This window comes from Pseudonaja textilis, chromosome 6 (assembly GCF_049901715.1).
Source record: "Pseudonaja textilis isolate UNSWEBS1 chromosome 6, rPseTex1.2, whole genome shotgun sequence".
In the NCBI taxonomy this organism is placed as follows: domain Eukaryota; kingdom Metazoa; phylum Chordata; class Lepidosauria; order Squamata; family Elapidae; genus Pseudonaja; species Pseudonaja textilis.
Window position 1 is genome coordinate 9,795,327 of NC_141995.1, and position 17,638 is coordinate 9,812,964.

The 17,638-nt window shown below is 51.0% G+C and overlaps 1 protein-coding gene across 1 annotated transcript; it reads left to right on the forward strand.

Moving 5' to 3' along the window:
* The first annotated feature begins 2,800 nt into the window (after positions 1-2,800).
* Positions 2,801-17,300, forward strand: PRDM8 (PR/SET domain 8). The gene is made up of 4 exons (XM_087935794.1): positions 2,801-3,030; positions 8,218-8,438; positions 11,211-11,442; positions 15,406-17,300. Exons 2-4 carry the CDS (start codon positions 8,220-8,222, stop codon positions 16,926-16,928), a joined length of 1,974 nt encoding a protein of 657 aa, XP_087791920.1. The 5' UTR covers positions 2,801-3,030; positions 8,218-8,219; the 3' UTR covers positions 16,929-17,300.
* The last annotated feature ends 338 nt before the right edge of the window (positions 17,301-17,638 follow it).

Sequence of the window (17,638 nt, forward strand, 5' to 3'; positions counted from 1 at the left end):
CCTCCTCCAGTCATGTTAACTCAGGAATTCTGGGAGTTGAAGTCCACAAGTCTTCAAGTTGCCAAGTTTGGGGACCACCGCTGAAACAAACCTTTAGACCCAGTAGACTGACTCAGATTGGATCCTGCAACATCCTCCTGAGACACCGCCTATTAGCCTTCATTCCTAACAAGGGATTCCTCTCGAGGCCTCAATCCAACTCAGTTTCATCCAGAGCATTCAAAGTGCCTTGACTTCCCTGGAACAAACCCTCTCTAAAGATCCAGTCCCAGCCAATGGAACAGGAGTTGCCTTCGGAAGTCGTGGGAGCTTCATCACTGGAAGCTTTCAAGAAGAGACTGGACTGCCCATCAGTCAGAAATGGTGTTGGGACTCCTGCTTGGGCGGGGGGCTGGACTAGATGACCTACAAGGTCCTTTCCAACGCTCTCAATCTGAGCCAGGAATCTCGTGTCTGGAGCCATGCTGGACATTTTTCTCCTCTGAGCTAGGAAAGAAGTCCAGGGAAACGCGGCTGTGAGCCTGTTTCAAGATCTCCAGGGCTGCCAGATCCCCCCCAGTTCAGGCTAAATAAACTCTTAAGAGGTGGTTTGAGGCCGGGGAGTCCAGATGGGTGGGTGGGGGTGTTTCCTAAACCGAGATGGAGGTGTCTTTGGCGGCTAGGAACTGTAGCTTCTCTTTTGGAGTGCAAACGCCTACACGTCCCGCCACATATATTGCTTCTCTTCCCCCTAAATTGCTTCTCCGGCTTGATTATGGATAATAGAGATGGCTGCAGTAATATTACAGAAATGCAGGATGACAAGAGTTGGGAGGGACCCTTGTTAGGTCATCTAGTCCAACCCCCCACCCAAGCAGGAGATTTCTGACAGATGGGAGTCCAATCTCTTCTTGGAAGCTTCCAGTAATGAAGCTCCCACAACTTCTGAAGGCAGTTCTTGTTCCATGGATTGATCTCTCGGAAATTTTCTCCTGATTTCCAGGTTGAATCTCTCCTTGTTCAGTTTCCATCCATGATTCCTTGTCTGGCCTTTGGGTGCTTTGGAGAATAGCTTGACCCCCTCCTCTCTGGGGCGGCCCCTCAAATATTGGACCACTGCTATCCTGTCTCCCCTGGTCCTTCTCTTCACTAGACCAGCCATGCCCAGTTCCTGCAACTGTTCAGCGTATGGTTTAGCTTCCAGGCTCCTAATCAATGTTTAACAGAGGACTCAGGAAGCAGAAAATGCTTTCCTGCAAAGGGAAAGAACCGAGACACTCCTCCGAACCGAACTGGATCCCTGGCGATTTCCTAGGGCCAATTCAGGAAGTTTGCCAATAAAAACGTTTATCGGGTTGTTGTTTTCGACTTTTCAGGCTAACCTACGGACCAGAAATTGCTCCAATGGGATGGGCTGATTCTGCTAATTCTGCGTGGATGGACAGGATGAAACCCCTTTTTTCGGCTTAGATTTCGCCTCCGGCGGAAATGTAGCACTGCAGTCGCCCTCGGAACTCCCTGGAGGAGGAAGGCGCAGGCAGCCTGCCCCACGCGCAACTGAGGGTGGGGGGAATCTCTAGGGAAGTTTTCTTGCGCAAGCTCGACTGAAGTCTTGGAAAGGAGGGGTGGGGTACCCCACGCCCAGTCATTCCAAGGGTCAGAATTGAACGCCTCTCGCAAAAGATCCAGCTGAACATTGGTGAGAGGAGGAGGAGGAGGAGGAGGAGGAGGAGGAGGAGGAGGAGGAGGAGGAGGAGGAGGAGAAAGAAAGAAAAAAAGAAAGAAAGAAAGAAAGAAAGAAAGAAAGAAAGAAAGAAAGAAAGAAAGAAAGAAAGAAAGAAAGAAAGTCTTAGAATGAATGAAAAGCTTTAAATGATAGATTATTGAATGAATGAACTGGAAAGGGACCTTGGAGATCTTCTAGTCCATCCCTCTGCTCAAGCAGGAGACAGTTTACCATTTCAGATAAATGTAGCCCAGGCTCTTTTTTAAAAGCGTCCAGGGATGGAGCACCCACAAGTTCTGAAGGCAAAGCTGTTCCACTGGTTAATTGGCCTCACTGTTCAGAAGTTTCTTCTCAAATTCCAAGTTGCTTCGCTCCTGGGTTAGTTTCCATCCATTGTTTCTTGTCCTGCCCTCAGGTGCTGGAGGGGCGCCCATTCCTCTTGAACTCCCCCCCCGCGAGACCCTGTTGCAGATCCTCTCCGCGGTCATCCGTGGGAGAGATCCTGCTCTGTCAATTTGCTCTCCCCCACACCAAAAAAACCCTTCCTCCTTTTTGCGCAAGGGCTTCTAAACCGGGTGCCGAAGGGTGTTTGTGGGAACGAGTGGGACCCCTCGGGGAAGTGGGGGGCCGGGGGGGGGGGCAAAAGCTTGGAGACCTGAGCGGGGGAGGGAGGACTTGTCCAACCCTCCCCCAGCTTCCAGCATCAGCCTGAGCGACACCGCGGGCTAGAGGGCCAGCCAGCCAGCCAGCCAGGCGAGCGGGGCAGGCGGATGGACGGGCGGACGAAGCCGCGGGCAGGAAAGCGTTAAAGGGGAGGAGGCGGCTCCGCCATGCGTCATTGGGCTAATTCTGGGCCGGCGACAAAACCAGGGCGCCCGGCCGGCAGGCAGGCAGTGCAACGGGCCCATCTGCCCACGTCCCGCGGCCTCCCCTCCCCTCCCCGTTCCCTCCCCGCCTGGCAGCTCTCGTGCGCCCAGCCGAGCCGAGCCGAGCCGAGCCGCGCTCCCACCGCCTCTTTCCCCGCGGCCATGGAGGAGCTCTGATACAATAAGGCCTGGGTGCTTTCCTCTGCCCCCCACCCTTCTCCCCCCCCCCACCCCACCCCCAAGAAAGAAAGAAAGAAAAAAAGAAAGAAAGAAAGAAAGAAAGAAAGAAAGAAAACTGGGGACTTCTACGCCTCCCACTCCTCTCCTCTCGTCTTTTTGGCTACTTTCTGCTGGGGATTGAGACGCATTTGATATTTTCTCTCAATATTGATATTTTTTTTCCCCCAACCGCCCTGCCGTCCCTTTGCCTTTAGGATTATAATCCCGATCGTATTCCCGGTAAGTAAAGACGGTTTGCCGCCGACCAGAGCCAAAAGGACCGTTTTGATTGTTTCTCCTTTTCCCTCCTCTCGGTTCCCACCACCCGTTCACCGCTCCTTTTCGCCTGGCACCCCAACGGGAAAGAGAAAGGAAAGAAAGAGAAAGAAAGAAAGAAAGAAAGAAAGAAAGAAAGAAAGAAAGAAAGAAAGAAAGAAAGAAAGAAAGAAAGAAAGAAAGAAAACGAACAGCGGGGCGTAGCAGAGAGAGAGAAAAAATACCCTGCCAGATAGACCCGTACAAAAGCCGGAAGGGAGGGAGGGTATTTAGATGGATAAAGCAAGGAACGAGCGGCTTTCAATAGCCCCAGTTGAATTGCTGGTTTGAATTTTCCCCTTCTTTTTTTCCCCCTTTTTCTTCTCTTCTGCGTCTTCTTTTTGAGCTTTTTTTTTTTTTTTCAAGGTCGGAGCGCCCGGAAAATAAGATTGCGGGTGGTTGATCGGGTGCAGAGGAAGGAACGGGTGGGTGAGGAGAGGACGGTTTGAGGTCCTGAGAGATTTCACGAACAGAAATTGGTAGGAGAGGAACTAGCGGTCCGTCTCTCTCTTCCCCCTTCTCTCTCCTCTCTCTCTCTCCCTCCTCCCTCTCTGTCTTTCTCTCTCTTCCTCCTTTCTTCTCCTTCTTCTCTTCCTCCTTCCTTTCCCTTTTCAGCTCTCTCTTTGAGTCCGCCCGCCGCCTTCTCGGCTGAAGGACGGACCCCCCACGGCATTGTTCGGGAGGATGATCCGCGCACCCTGGTTTCCCTTCGTAAACGCGGCGACCTCCAGCGTCCTTCTTCTAAAAGGGGAAGCCCGGAGCCACGGGGTTGTTTAGGTGTGCGTGTGGACGGGGTCTCGAGAGCGGTGCGCACGGCGGGGATCCCTTCCCTTCCCAAGCCGCCTGGCCCCCGTTTTAAGAAGGGGATCTATTCCGCCGGGCGATTTATTTCCGACGCTGGTGTTAAAAGTCGTCCCCCCACCCACCCACCCCAAAAAGTCGCGGCGACTTTCCGCTTTTTGAAAGCCCCCATTGTTAACTGTAAGAGGTGTCGCCTTGCATCTGATGAGGCCGGTTGGTTTAGTTCATTTATTTTAATTTAATTTAATTTATTTTTGGGGGCATAGTTTTATTCCCTTCCTCCAAATCTTCCCCAGCTGTAAACACGCCGGATTTCTTAAAAAAAAAAAAAAAGATAACGAGGAGGACATCAAACCAGGGCGAATCATTTTCGTCTCAGCAAATCGCTGTTTTTTTTGTTTTTTGTTTTTGTTTTTCCTTTCGACGATTGCTGGATAACTTTTGCTTTTTCCAACTCGCCGACTCGGGCTAAATTTATAAAAGGCTCGGCTGGCCCGATCCTGACGCGTTGCTTTAGCCAGGGAGAAAAGACGGAAGGGTTCCACATTTGACGGCTCATCCGAGTTTAAGAAAAGTTTCCCCCCCTTTTTTTTTTCCTCCGCTGCTCCCCGCGAAGCAAAACGTTTGCCTGGAAAGGGGAGAGAGAAGCCGGTCGCCCCCCCCCCGCCCGCCCGCTTTCTTTGCCCGGGATCACAATGTCGGGAGAAAGCCGCTTTCGGGCGGCCCCTTCCGGGAGAGTCCCGGCTCTTCCTCTTCCTACTTGGGTGGGCCTGGGGTGGGTGAGATTTGCCAGCTGAGGTTCTGGGGGGAAAAAAAGAAAAAGGCCTCTTTCAAGGGCTAATTAAATTTCCCTGTCCTGAGCGATCGCCAGGGAGGAAGGATAGGAAGGTGGGAGAAGGCTGCGTGTGAAATTAATGCAAGAAGAAGAAGAGGAGGAAATAATTACTAGGATGAGTCGGAGACAATTGCTTTCTTTCTGTTCCGTTTGGCTGGTGCTATACTATTATGGTTAATCTCCCATTCGATTCACAGTCTGGGATTGGCTAAAAAAAGGGGAAAAAAAGTCTCCGAGTCTTAACCAAGGGACCTAAGAGGTGTTAAGGTAACGCCTGAGTACAGAGGCAGTTACGAGTAGGGTGGGTTTTGCTTTTTGTTGTGCAAAGTCAGGATATTCAAGTCTGATAAATTCAATTTTTCCATGTACCTATTCTATAAAGAGCCCTTTGGGTATTGCTCCAAGAGCTCCTTACTACTATTGGTACAACGGTTGAGTTCTTCCTTCCATAAGTCGCTTCAAGTTGCAAATCACGATATTTTGATATATTTTTTTCCTAGCTGCTTGTCTTCAATTCGTGCATCAGCGGGTGTTGCAATATCAATGCACCAGACCGTTTTCTTTTCCATAATAGTGATGACAGGTGTGTGTTGTGGCCAGATATCATCATCATCATTTATTACTATTACTATTATATTCATTAAACATAAAACTCAAGTCAACTGAACATTTAACAACGTATCACAAATAGATTATTATTGACTGGTACTGATGGTTGATACGGGATGCTGCCAGAATCCTAGGCATCAACTCAGTACATTATTGTTGTTATTATTATCATATCATCATCGCTGATGCAGCTGCTGTTATTACTAAGTTGATGGTTTCAAAAGGCGGGTTTGAAACCAAGTTCTTGCCGCGGTTAGGTTGTTTTCCACGCGCTGATCTAACTCGGGTTCTAGTCAGCCGCGTGTTTGCCTTGCCTGGATCCCGCGTAAAAGACGGAAAGGGGCGAGGCGCCCGCCTCCCATAAATAAGCGTGTCGCGGTAAGAAATAATTACCTCTGCTCGCTGCTTTTAATTAAAGTCTCCCAGGGAAACTGCTGGATTATGGTAATGAGCCGACATACGTTCCCTCTTGTCGGCTTCCGTGAAAGGTTAGCTGACATCAAATCAGCAACACTGACAAGGCGCTCGAAATCCATTTGGGTGCTCAACCCGTCCGTCACCAGCCCCGCATGGGGCAGGGAAAGAAGGAAGGAGGGAAAGAGAAGGGAAGGAAGGAAGGAAAGAGAAAGGAAGGAAGGAAGGAGGGAAGGAAGAGAAAGGAAGGAAGGAAAGAGAAGAAAGAGAAGAGAAGAGAAGAGAAGGAAGGAAGGAAGGAAGGAAGGAAGGAAGGAAGGAAGGAAGGAAGGAAGGAAGGAAGGAAGGAGGAAGAGAAAGGAAGGAAGGAAAGAGAAAGAAGGAAGGAAAGAGAAAGGAGGAAGGAAGGAAGGAAGGAAAGAGGAAGGAAGGAAGGAAGGAAGGAGGAAAGAGAAAGGAAGGAAGGAAGGAAGGAAGGAAAGAGAAAGGAAGGAAGAGAAGGAGGGAAGGAAGGAAGGAAGGAAGAGAAAGGAAGGAAGGAAGGAGGAAGGAAGGAAGGAAGGAAGGAAGGAAGGAAGGAAGGAAAGAAAGGAAGGAAGGAAAGAAAAGGAGGAAGGAAGGAAGGAAGGAAAGAGAAAGGAAGGAAGGAAGGAAGGAAAGAGAAGGAAGGAAGGAAGAGAAAGGAGGAAGGAAGGAAGGAAGGAAAGAGAAAGGAAGGAAGGAAGGAAGGAAGGAAAGGAAGGAAGGAAGGAAGGAAAGAGAAAGGAAGGAAGGAAAGAGAAAGGAGGGAAGGAAGGAAGGAAGGAAAGAGAAAGGAAGGAAGGAAGGAGGAAGGAAGGAAGGAAGGGAGGGAGGGAGGGAAGGAGGGAGGGAGGGAGGGAGGGAGGGAGGGAAGGACAGGCCAGCCATGGGTGGGGGCAAAAGGGGGACCCTCGAGATTTTGCCAAGCTCAAAGCCCCCGGAGCGAAACGCCGGAGCTGGAGGGGAGAAGGAGATTTTCCCCAGAAGTTCCGAGCTGACAGTAGGGCAGTTAGGAATAATAGGGAAGCGGCCCTTCTGCTCCTCCGCACTGAATTTCCCCCAAAAGGCGGGAAAGAATGAAGGGGGAAATCCACGGAGAGGTTTCCTTGGCCCTCTGGCCTCTTCCTCGGCTCTTGCCGCAACGTTGTTTGAGAGGAAGTCTCGTTCGTTCTTTCCTCCCTCCCTCCTTTCTCTCGTGTTGGGTTCATCTTTTTCGTGAGGGCAATGCCCGTTTGGGTAGCTCAACCAGACGCACCCAAACGGGCAATGTTTGCTCTTCCCAGTTAGAAACCAAGCCGTTCAGCCGGAGGTTTTAGAATAGAATAGAATAGAATAGAATAGAATAGAATAGAATAGAATAGAATAGAATTCTTTATTGGCCAAGTGTGGTTGGACACACAAGGAATTTGTCTTGGTGCAAATGCTCTCAGTGTCCATAAAAGAAAAGATACATTCGTCAAGAGTCAAGAATCATCAGGTCCGACACTTAATGATAGTCACAGGATACAATCAGCAATCAAATCATACTAGGAAACAGTCAATATAGATCGTAAGGATACAAGCGACAAAAAAAAAATAGCCATATAGTCACACGTGGGAGGGGATGGGTGAAAGGAAGGATGGGAAGGTTAATAGTACTAACCATAGTAACGCAGACCTAGTAAATAGTTGAGAGCGATCGGTTTGGCCTTGGGCTGCGCTGCCGTCGCCCTGAGTCCAAATGCCGGCTAAAGTTTTTTTTTTCCTCCTATGGGCGGTTTGAAGGTGAGAAACGCTCCCGGGCCTTGCGCGTGTATTGGGAGAGAGGAAAACAGCCCTCCGCGTCCGGGTGTTTCTTTGGGACGAGAAGTTAGGAAAAGTAGAGCGCAGGACTCTCCGTTGATCCCTCCACCGAGTTGGAGTCTCCGTTTCTAGGAGGGTTTTAACTTTAGGGGAAAGGGATAGGTTTTGCATTGAATTCAGGACATCAATTTTGTCGCTTGTATCCTTACGATTTTTATTGACTGTTTCCTAATATGATTTGATTGCTTATTTGTACCCTATGACTATCATTAAGTGTTGTACCTGATGATTCTTGACTCTTGACGAATTTATCTTTTCTTTTATGTACAGAGAGTATTTGCAACAAGACAAATTCCTTGTTTGTCCAATCACACTTGGCCAATAAAGCTTTCTTTCTTTCTTTCTTTCTTTCTTTCTTTCTTTCTTTCCTTCCTTCCTTCCTTCCTTCCTTCCTTCCTTCTTTCATTCATTCATTCATTCATTCATTCATTCTTTCATTCATCTGCCGGTTCCTTTTGGGAAAGGGTCCGCAAAACGCAAAAGGGGCTCCATCCCCTGGGAAGGGGCTGGGGGCGGTGTCCCCGGGACCCAGGGCCTTCGTTGGAGAATGTTTCCGTGACCACCACCGTCCTCTTCTTTCCCGTTGCCAGCCATGGACGAAAGCGGGGTGCCCCGGAGCATCTGGGATGGAGACGCCAAAGCCGTCCAGCAATGCCTGACGGACATTTTCACCAGCGTCTACACCACCTGCGACATCCCGGAGAACGCCATCTTCGGTCCCTGCGTGCTCAGCCACACCTCGCTCTACGACAGCATTGCTTTCGTTGCGCTCAAGTCCACCGACAAGAGGACCGTCCCCTATATATTCCGGGTAAGGGGAGACAAGCAAAGTGGGGGGAAGAGAGGGGGAGGGAGGAGGAGGAGGAGGAGGGAGGACTGAGAGAAGCCAAACCCTCGCCGTCGGCCCGGAAAGCTTGGCTTAACAGCAGGGCTGAAATGGAGGCGAGGCGATTTCCCGCCTATCGGTCCTCTCCGCGGGCCAGAACTCAACCTGGCTGGCCGCATCGGAGGGAGGGGCGGCCCGGGATTCTCGCCTGCCCAGGACCGGCCTGCTTTTTAACTCCGCTGAATCAGTTCAGGAGCGAGCGGGCAGGAGCAACCAGGTAAGGAGGAAAGGAAAGCCAATCGGACGACCGACGAAGCGTTTGGTTGAGGCTCGTCTGCTTGGGAAACCCAGCCCGTTTGCTTAGTCCCAGATGTGGTGACGACGCAGCCAGTAGTGCATTAACCATTAAGCAGACTGAACACACGTGTTTAGGGCACCAGGCCAGTGGTGGGATTATTATTATTATTATTATTATTATTATTATTATTATTATTATTATTATTATTATTATACTGGTTCTGTGGGCATGGCAGGGAAAGCTTACTGCAAAATCCCCCTTCCCTCCTCGCTCCTGAGTAAAGGTTACTGAAAAGTCCCCATTCCCTCCCCACCCCACTAACCTGCTTACCAGCTCTGTTCTCCTGTGCAGGGCAACCAAAGAAGACCCAGCTGATCAATTGGGACTCAATGGGAGGCAGAGGATAGATGGGGTTGGCGGGCCAGTCAGAGGTGGTCTTGGCCGGTTCTCCGAACTACTCAAAATTTCCACTACCGGTTCTCTAGAACTGGTCAGAACCTGCTGAACACCACCTTTGCACCAAGCCCACGAAAACTTTTATGTAGCCTAAACTTGGCTTCGTTTGTACAGTATGTACAAAGGAAGGGAAACACCAAGATTTGTCAGTGCTTAAGGCACCAGTGAGCCTTAATCCGCCACTGAAGGCAGCAAACGGCCTCATTCAATACTCTGCTGTCTTCCGAAGCAGACGCGTTGTCGGAATTGCCCGCCTCCCGAAAAAAAAAGGCGGGGGAAAGAAGGGGAAACGTCCATTTTTAGCTCCTTCCCGCTTAAAGCGCAAATGAGCCCGCGGGACAAAACGCAGGAATCGTAGGAGATGCTTAAGGGGCTGTTCCAGCTCTCTCCCCTCCCCCAGCCAAAAAACACCCCAGCCTTTGTCCCTCTGCGGGGTTTAGAAGCTGGGGGAGAGGCGGAGAGAAACGGGTCTTGATCTCGCTCCCTTCGACACCAGGCGCCACCTGCCCCCGGACAGTCCGATGCGTCGCATCCGGAGGCTTTGGGAATCCGGCTGCGCCTGTCTCTTTGTCAGCTGCCGCTTCTTGCTCGCCTGCTGACCCGTCCACCGGCCAAGTCGGGACGAGAAACGTGCAAGGGCGAAGCCGGGTGCGTCCGGGTTTTTAGGCCGCCTTCAAACTGGGACCAGTTTTCTGGGCGGCTCGCGTGAACTCGCACCCCAGCTCCAGCTGTCTTTAACGTTCCCGCTGGGCTTCCCCCCACCCTCCCTTTTTGGCTCCGGAGAATGGGATCCGGCAGCTGAGTGTGTAAAGTTTGGGCGAGGGTAGAGACGCGCCCCTCCCCCTTGCCCCCCTCAAACGACGGGCCCCGTTAGCCGAAGTGAATAAAAAACAGGTTTCTTTCTCCGTTTTTTTTTTTAATTAATTAATTGCTGGAACTTTAGTTTCTCGAGCCGCTAAAAGAAAAGCTAGAATCGGGTGTAGAGAAAAGCTAGAATCGGGTGTAGAGAAACCTGCTTCCAAAGAAGGCTGCGCAAAATATCTCAAGAGTCGTTCGGAAGCTCCAGGGACCTGGAGTGGAAGGGATGAAAAGGCTCAAAACTGCTCCCGGCCACAGGTGGATTTGCTGGGCCCGGGGCTGAATGACCACGCCTTGCTTTTCCGGCCAATTTTTGGACCCTCTACGTTGACCTCCTTGTTTTGGCTTAGTTCGCTTCCTGTGCGGGATCTCCAACCTTCATGGACGTCTCTTCCGCTGGGAAGTGCCGTCCAGGTGCGGTTGCAACCGCTTCCCTAGGAGAGCCAGAGACGACACAACCCCATTGGATCCCCAGATCCCGGCCAAGCTGTATATACTTGTGGGGGGCGGGCGTCCGAAAGTCAGGGGAAAGCTTGCCCGGCTGTTCAAAACACAGCCACGGGTTACGATGCCAAAATGAAGCAGAAAGTTAGCCGTTTTCTTCCTTTCTTTATCACTCCCACCCAACTTCCTCCTGGATGTCCAAGCTGGGTGTTCAATAATTGGGCAGTGGGTCCCTCTGCTCGGTAGCATATTCACCATGAACCAGACTAAGCGCGTGCTCAGGGCACCAGGCCCAAAGACGTTTGTACCAGTGGTGAGATTCAAATTTTTTTACTACCCGTTCTGTGGGTGTGGCTTGGTGGTGTGGCAAGGGAAGGATAGTGCAAACTGACCTGCTTTCCAGCTCCGTTCTCCTGTGCAGGGCAACCAAAGAAGACCCAGCTGGGACTTGGGAGGCAGAGAATAGATGGGGTTGGTGGGGCCAGTAAGAGGTGGGATTTGCCAGTTCTCCGAACTACTCAAAATTTCCACTACCGGTTTCTCCAGAACTGGTCAGAACCTGCTGAATTCACCACCTCTTTGTACAGTAGGTAGGGGGGGCACCAAGATTTGTCCGTGTTTAGGGCACCAGTGGGCCTTAATCCGCCACTGCCTCTACTCAAGCTCCGCCGCCTCTCCCTTCTCCCCCCCACCCCCCTCAGGTGGATACCTCAGCAGCCAACGGCTCCTCCGAAGGCCTGATGTGGCTTCGCTTGGTCCAATCGGCTCGGGACAAAGAGGAACAGAACCTGGAGGCCTACATCAAGAACGGACAGTTGTTTTACCGCTCCCTGCGGAGAATTGCCAAAGATGAGGAGTTGTTGGTGTGGTACGGGAAGGACCTGACCGAGCTGTTGCTGCTGAGCCCCACGAGGTCCCCGAGCAAGATGAAGGGTAGGTGACAATACGTAGGAGGGGTAGTGGTCTCTCGCAGAGCGTTTCCCCCGGTGGCCCTTGGATCCGGAGTCCCAGCGGATTTAAGAAGCGAGAGGAGGAGGTAGCTCTCCTTCTGGGAAGCCCCAGCCCTGCCATCCCGGACTGGCAAAGGAGCGAGCGCGTCAAGCAAATATCCCAGACACACATTGATGCTTAATTACTGTAATCCACAGCATCCCATTTGAAACGCCGGATTAGCTGAAATGCTGCCATCTGGTAAGATGTTTAAATACTCAGGAGTTGTGGAAAGCCTCCCCCCCACACACACACACGCTCTCACGTGCGGTCCCAGTTTCCGAGGGATCCACCCGCGAGGTTAGGATCCACTTGCAGAAGTAAATCTGCTTTTGCTACCCTTCGATCTCGCCCCTCTGAGGGGCCTTCGTGGTTTTTTTTAGCCCTTCTCAGTTCAGCTCTCCACACACACCCCTCCCAGAGGAGGCCAGGGAGCAGCCGTTGGTTTACCACCCTGCCCCCCTTAGGAGTGGAGGGAATACCTTCCAGTGTGGGCAGTCTAACTCTTCGCTTGTTGCTAGGATCACGGCGCTCCGTGTCATCCAGCAAGATGCCTGAAGTATTAATAGAGCTTTAAAAATCCTTAGTTAGATCACACCTGGAACATCCAGTTTTGGTCACCACAATACCACAAAAAAAAAAGATGTTGAGACTTTTGGAAAAAGTGCAAAGAAGAGCAATTAAAATGGCTAAAGGCCCCAAGACTAAAACATAAGAATGGCTGCAAGAATTGGGCATGGCCAGTCCAGAGAAAAGAAGGACTAGGGGGGGCATGATTAGGATAGGATAGGATAGGATAGGATATAGGATATAGGATATAGGAGATAGGAGATAGGATAGGATAGGATAGGATAGGATAGGATAGGATATAGGATATAGGAGATAGGAGATAGGAGATAGGATAGGATAGGATAGGATAGGATAGGATAGGATATAGGATATAGGATAGGATAGGATAGAATATAATATAGGATAGAATAGGATAGAGGATAGGATAGGATAGGATAGAGGATAGGATAGGATATAGGATATAGGATATAGGATATAGGATATAGGATATAGGATATAGGATATAGGATAGGATAGGATAGGATATAGGATAGGATAGGATAGAATAGAATATAGGATAGAATAGGATAGAGGATAGGATAGGATAGGATAGGATAGGATAGGATAGAGGATAGGATAGGATAGGATAGGATAGAATATAAGATAGGATAGGATACAATAGAATAGAGGATAGGATAGGATAGGATAGGATAGGATAGGATAGGATAGAGGATAGGATATAGGATAGGATAGGATAGGGTAGGATAGGATAGAGGAAAGGATAGGATAGGATAGAATATAGGGTAGGATAAGATAGGATAGGATAGAATAGAATATAGGATAGGATAGGGGATAGGATAGGATGGGATGGGATGGGATGGGATGGGATGGGATGGGATGGGATGGAATGGAATGGAATGGAATAGAATGGAATAGAATAGAATAGAATAGAATAGAATAGAATAGAATAGAATAGAATAGAATTCTTTATTGGCCAAGTGTGATTGGACACACACAGAAAATTTGTCTTGGTGCAAATGCTCTCAGTGTACATAAAGGAAAAGGTCCATTCGTCAAGAGTCATAAGGTCCAACACTTAATGATAGCCATAGGGTACAATAGCAGTATTCCAGTATGTGAGGGGCTGCCACAAAGAAGAAGGGGTCAACTTATTTTCCAAAGCACCTGAAGGCAGGACAAGAAGCAGTGGATGGGAAGTAATCAAGGAGAGAAGCAACCTGGAATTAAGAAGAAACTTCCTAAGTGTGAGAACAATTAACCCGTGGAACGGCTTGCGTTCTGAAGTTGTAGGTGCTCTATCACTGGTGGTTTTTAAGAAAATACTGGACAACCACCTATCTAAAATGGTATAGGGTCTCTTGCTTGAGCAGAGGGTTGGACTAGAAGACCTCCAAGGTCTTCTAGCTCTTTTCTGATTATATATGTACGTTTTGCTGATTTTTAAACAACCCCATAAACCGTCCCATTTGGTGTCGTTTTCTGGGCTGCATTGACAAATAATTCCCCATTAGCCTACTTTCTGGTTTATCATGTTCTATTGAATCAAGAAATTAACCAAAGATTCTGAAGAAGCTTCTTAGATGAGAAGCAAAATGGGGGGGAGAGAGAGAGAGAGAGAGAGAGAGAGAGAGAGAGAGAGAGAGAGAGAGAGAAGAAGGAGGAGGAGGAGGAGGAAAGGAAGGAAGGAAGGAAGGAAGGAAGGAAGGAAGGAAGGGAAGGAAGAAAGAAAGAAAGAAAGAAAGAAAGAAAGAAAGAAAGAAAGAAAGAAAGAAAGAAAGAAAGAAAGAAAGAAAGAAAGAAAGAAAGAAAGAAAGAAAGAAGGTTCCCAGTGTTGAAATTACAGTAGCTTGTGTGTCTGTGCTCATACGGAAAGTCTCAATTTTATTCTGCTCCTGCTTTATGGCGCAGGGGAGTGGCTAACTTTATCCCCTTTATCTGACCAAGCAAACTATCCTTCATCTAGTTCACATCTTGCAAATGATCTAGCTAGCACAATATTTCTTAACCTCGACAGTTTTAAGCTGGATGGACTTCAATTCCCAGAATTCCCCAGCCAGCATTTCACTTCACTTCAGCAGCTTTTAAGGATGCCCAGAGTCACCAAGTCAGTAGCACGCTGGCTGGGGGAATTCTGGGAGTTGAAGTCCTCCAGGCTTAAAGTTGCCACGGTTGGAGCCCCTTGCTCCAGAATATCCTGAACGCTGCTTCTCTGAACATCTTCCTGGTGTTCTTTGAATTAGATTTATGGGTGCATCTAGGATGAAAGTGACAGGTTGGGGGTAGACCCAGTGATGCTCATCTAGGGTGCGAAGAACTTAACAGCTCTTGATCAACCATGGAGAAACACATTACTTGGTGCTTTGAGGGGGCGGGTTGGCCTGGAGTCCCTTTCAATGGACATCCTGACCTCTGACCTGAACAGCTGCATGGACGTTTGCTCTTACTGGTCCAGAGAGAGGTAGTGAGTAGTTGGGCCTTAGAAAAACAGAACTCCAACTCTTTTCGGCCATGAACTTGCCAGCAGGTTTCAGGATCCAAGTTAACCAACCTCAAAAGGGTTGCCAGTTTGATTCTAGTGGTTAAGGCACCAGGCTAGAAAAAGCAAGAGACCATGAGTTCAAGTCCTGCCTTAGCCACTAAAGCCGGCTAGTTGGTCTTGGGCCAGTTTTGAACCCCTTGTTTGTAAAAATAATAAAGGTGGGGTGTAAATAATCAAATCAAAAAGGGATTTTGAATCCCAGGAGAAAGTGAACTTTATATTTTCAGAGGTAGAAATCATCTTACTTTTTTCTTCTTTATGAACAGTGAACTGCCCTGTTTATTCTGTTCTCTGCCTTGAGCTCCTCCTGAAAAAAAGGTGGCCTATAAATAGAATAAATGCCAAAGCCTGCATGAAGTAAAGCACAGTATGGGGTGGTGGCGTATGGGGAAACCTGGCCATTGTGGTTAGTAAATTGTGAGTCATCGTCTGGGTGCAGTATATTATGGCTCAGAACATGGTTGTGACTTATATTACATGAACCAAGCCAGGTTTTTGGGTTGCTTTTCTGCACAGGCTTGTATTTAGTGGGGCTAAAAGAGATGTACTTAAGGAGAATAGCATAGTACTCACCACTCATTAGATCAGAACTGAAAAACACAACTCTAGTGGCATCTATTCTCAGGTAGCTTATGGATTTTTAAAGTAGTTTTAGCTGGGCTCCCCTTGACCAACCATCAGCGGGGAGTGTTCAACGGTCCTTGCCGATGTTTTCCGTGTCTGGCAACTTGGTCAGTCGGTCTGGCTCAACCAGTGACCAACAGGCTCTCTCTCTTCTCTTTTCTGTCCCGCCCCAGCTTCGTCTCCGCACACCTGCCTGGACTGTGGCCAGCGTTTCCAATTCGAGTTCCCCTACGTGGCGCACCTGCGGTTCCGCTGCCCGAAGAGGCTGCCCGGGGCGGACAGCAGCCCAGCCCAGGACCCCAGCCCCAAAAACAGTAGCCCCAAGGAGCACGAAGGCGCCAGCAAGTTCCAGGGCAAACCGGCCGGAGGTGGCCAGATCCAGCCCCCCACCCACCGCCACCACTATCACTGTGGCCAAGACAGCAACGGCGGCGTGACCAAGCCGTCCACGGACTTCCACAACTTGGCCAGAGAGCTGGAGAACTCGCGACCGAGCAGCGGCAGCGTGTCTCCCGGCAGTCGGGAGCAGCAGCAGCAGCCGGCGGCCGGCCTCGACGGCCACGCCAGCCCCGGAGGCAAAGCTAAGCGGAAATACTCAGGAGGAGGAGACAACTTGGCCGAAGAGCGAGGCCCGTCGGGGCCCAGGGGGCGCTTGGAGAGGCCGATCCCTTCCTCGCCCAAGGAGGAGCTGGTCTGCACCCCGCAACAGCAATACCGGCCGGCGGGGAGTTACTACGGCTTGGACGACGCCAGCCGCCTCTACCGGCCGCCCAGCCCGGACACCGGCGACGCCAAGAGAAGCGCCTTCGTGGAGGTGAAGAAAGCCTCGCGCGGCGTGGACAACACAGCCGGTGGGGACGAGGAGAAAGAACGAGGCTCCCCGGCAGGCGGTGGCGGCTCCGGCTCCGGTTCCTCCTCGGCCGCGGACAAGCCGCCTCTGTCCTCGTTGCTGGGCGGCCGCTCCGCGGGCAGCGCCTTCTCCACCGTGCCATCCTCGCAGGCCTCCAGCGCGGGCAACCCCGAGGAGCGGAAGAGCGCTTTCTCGCAGCCGGCGCGCTCCACTTTCTCGGCGCAGCTGGTGCTGGGACAGAAGTTGAGCGCACTGGTGGAAGGAGGAGCAGGAGGCGGCGGAGGAGGAGGCGGAGGAGGCTGCCACCCGGGCGCAGAAGGAGCCGCGCGTCTTTACGCATCGGAGCCGCACAAGCTGCCCGGGGCGCCTGGAGAGCTCGGCAGCGGGACAGGTGCGACGGGAGGAACAGGAGGAGGAGGAAGTGAAGGAGCCGGTGGAGGAGTCGGGCCGGGCGGAGGAGGAGGAGGAGGAGGTGGGCTGCCCAAGCAGAGTCCCTTCCTCTATGCCACCACCTTCTGGCCCAAGAGCTCGGCGGCGGCCGTGGCTGCGGCGGCGGCGGCGGCGGCCGCGGGCCCCCTCCAGCTCCAACTGCCTTCGGCTCTGACGCTGCTGCCGCCCTCCTTCACCTCGCTCTGCCTGCCGGCTCAGAACTGGTGCGCCAAGTGCAACGCCTCTTTCCGCATGACGTCCGACCTGGTGTACCACATGCGCTCCCACCACAAGAAGGAGTACGCGCTGGAGCCGCTGGTGAAGAGGCGGCGGGAGGAGAAGCTCAAGTGTCCCATTTGCAACGAGTCCTTCCGCGAGCGCCACCACCTCTCGCGGCACATGACGTCGCACAACTAAATACACACACACGCGCGCGCACGCGCATGCACCCGGCGCTGCTGCGCTTGCAAACCGGGATCCTCCACGCGCACAAACACACGCGCCGCCGGCCCTTCGCTTCCGCAGCTGGCGCTTTTGCGCTTTTTGCAAGGATTGCGGCCGGGCGTGGGTGGGGGCGGGACGGCGTGGGGCTTTTTTGCAAGGCGTGGGACGAAAGGACGGTGGATTCCCGCAGGGAGGATCGCGGCTTATTGAAAAGGTGGTGGCGTAAAGGTGCCCAAAGAGTTGGAAGGAAGGACAGTGTGTAGAGCGGTGCTAAGAATGCGACGCGCTTTGCGGGGCCTTGTTGGAGGTGTGCATGTTTCCATGCGTGTAAAAAAAAAAAAGAAATACAAAGCACGGTTATAGTACAAAATAATAATAATAATAATACAATGTCCGCAAAAGAGAAGATGGTGGGTTTAATTCTGAGACGGCCTGACGTCTTATCGGTGCATTTCTGGAATGAGAAACGAAATCCTTACATGTTAGCAGTTGCAAAAGTCTTTGATTTTAGGAATACTACTCCATCCATCTTTTCAATCTGGCCTAAGGGATGACCAGGCGGATGAAAACATTGAGGTCACTTTTTCTAAATTGCATTTTGGAGCACCCATAATGAATGCCCCTCATCCCACAGGCCATACATCCATGTAGCAAGAGGGCCCAATGACGGCTTTAGCTGTGCT

What these genes read in the sequence shown, in the direction of transcription:
- PRDM8 (XM_087935794.1), top strand. Translation starts at nt 8,220, where the DNA reads ATGGACGAAAGCGGGGTGCCCCGGAGCATCTGGGATGGAGACGCCAAA. An exon ending in CCGTCCCCTATATATTCCGG is followed by an intron (nt 8,439 to 11,210) that starts GTAAGGGGAGAC and finishes CACCCCCCTCAG; the next exon opens with GTGGATACCTCAGCAGCCAA. An exon ending in GTCCCCGAGCAAGATGAAGG is followed by an intron (nt 11,443 to 15,405) that starts GTAGGTGACAAT and finishes GTCCCGCCCCAG; the next exon opens with CTTCGTCTCCGCACACCTGC.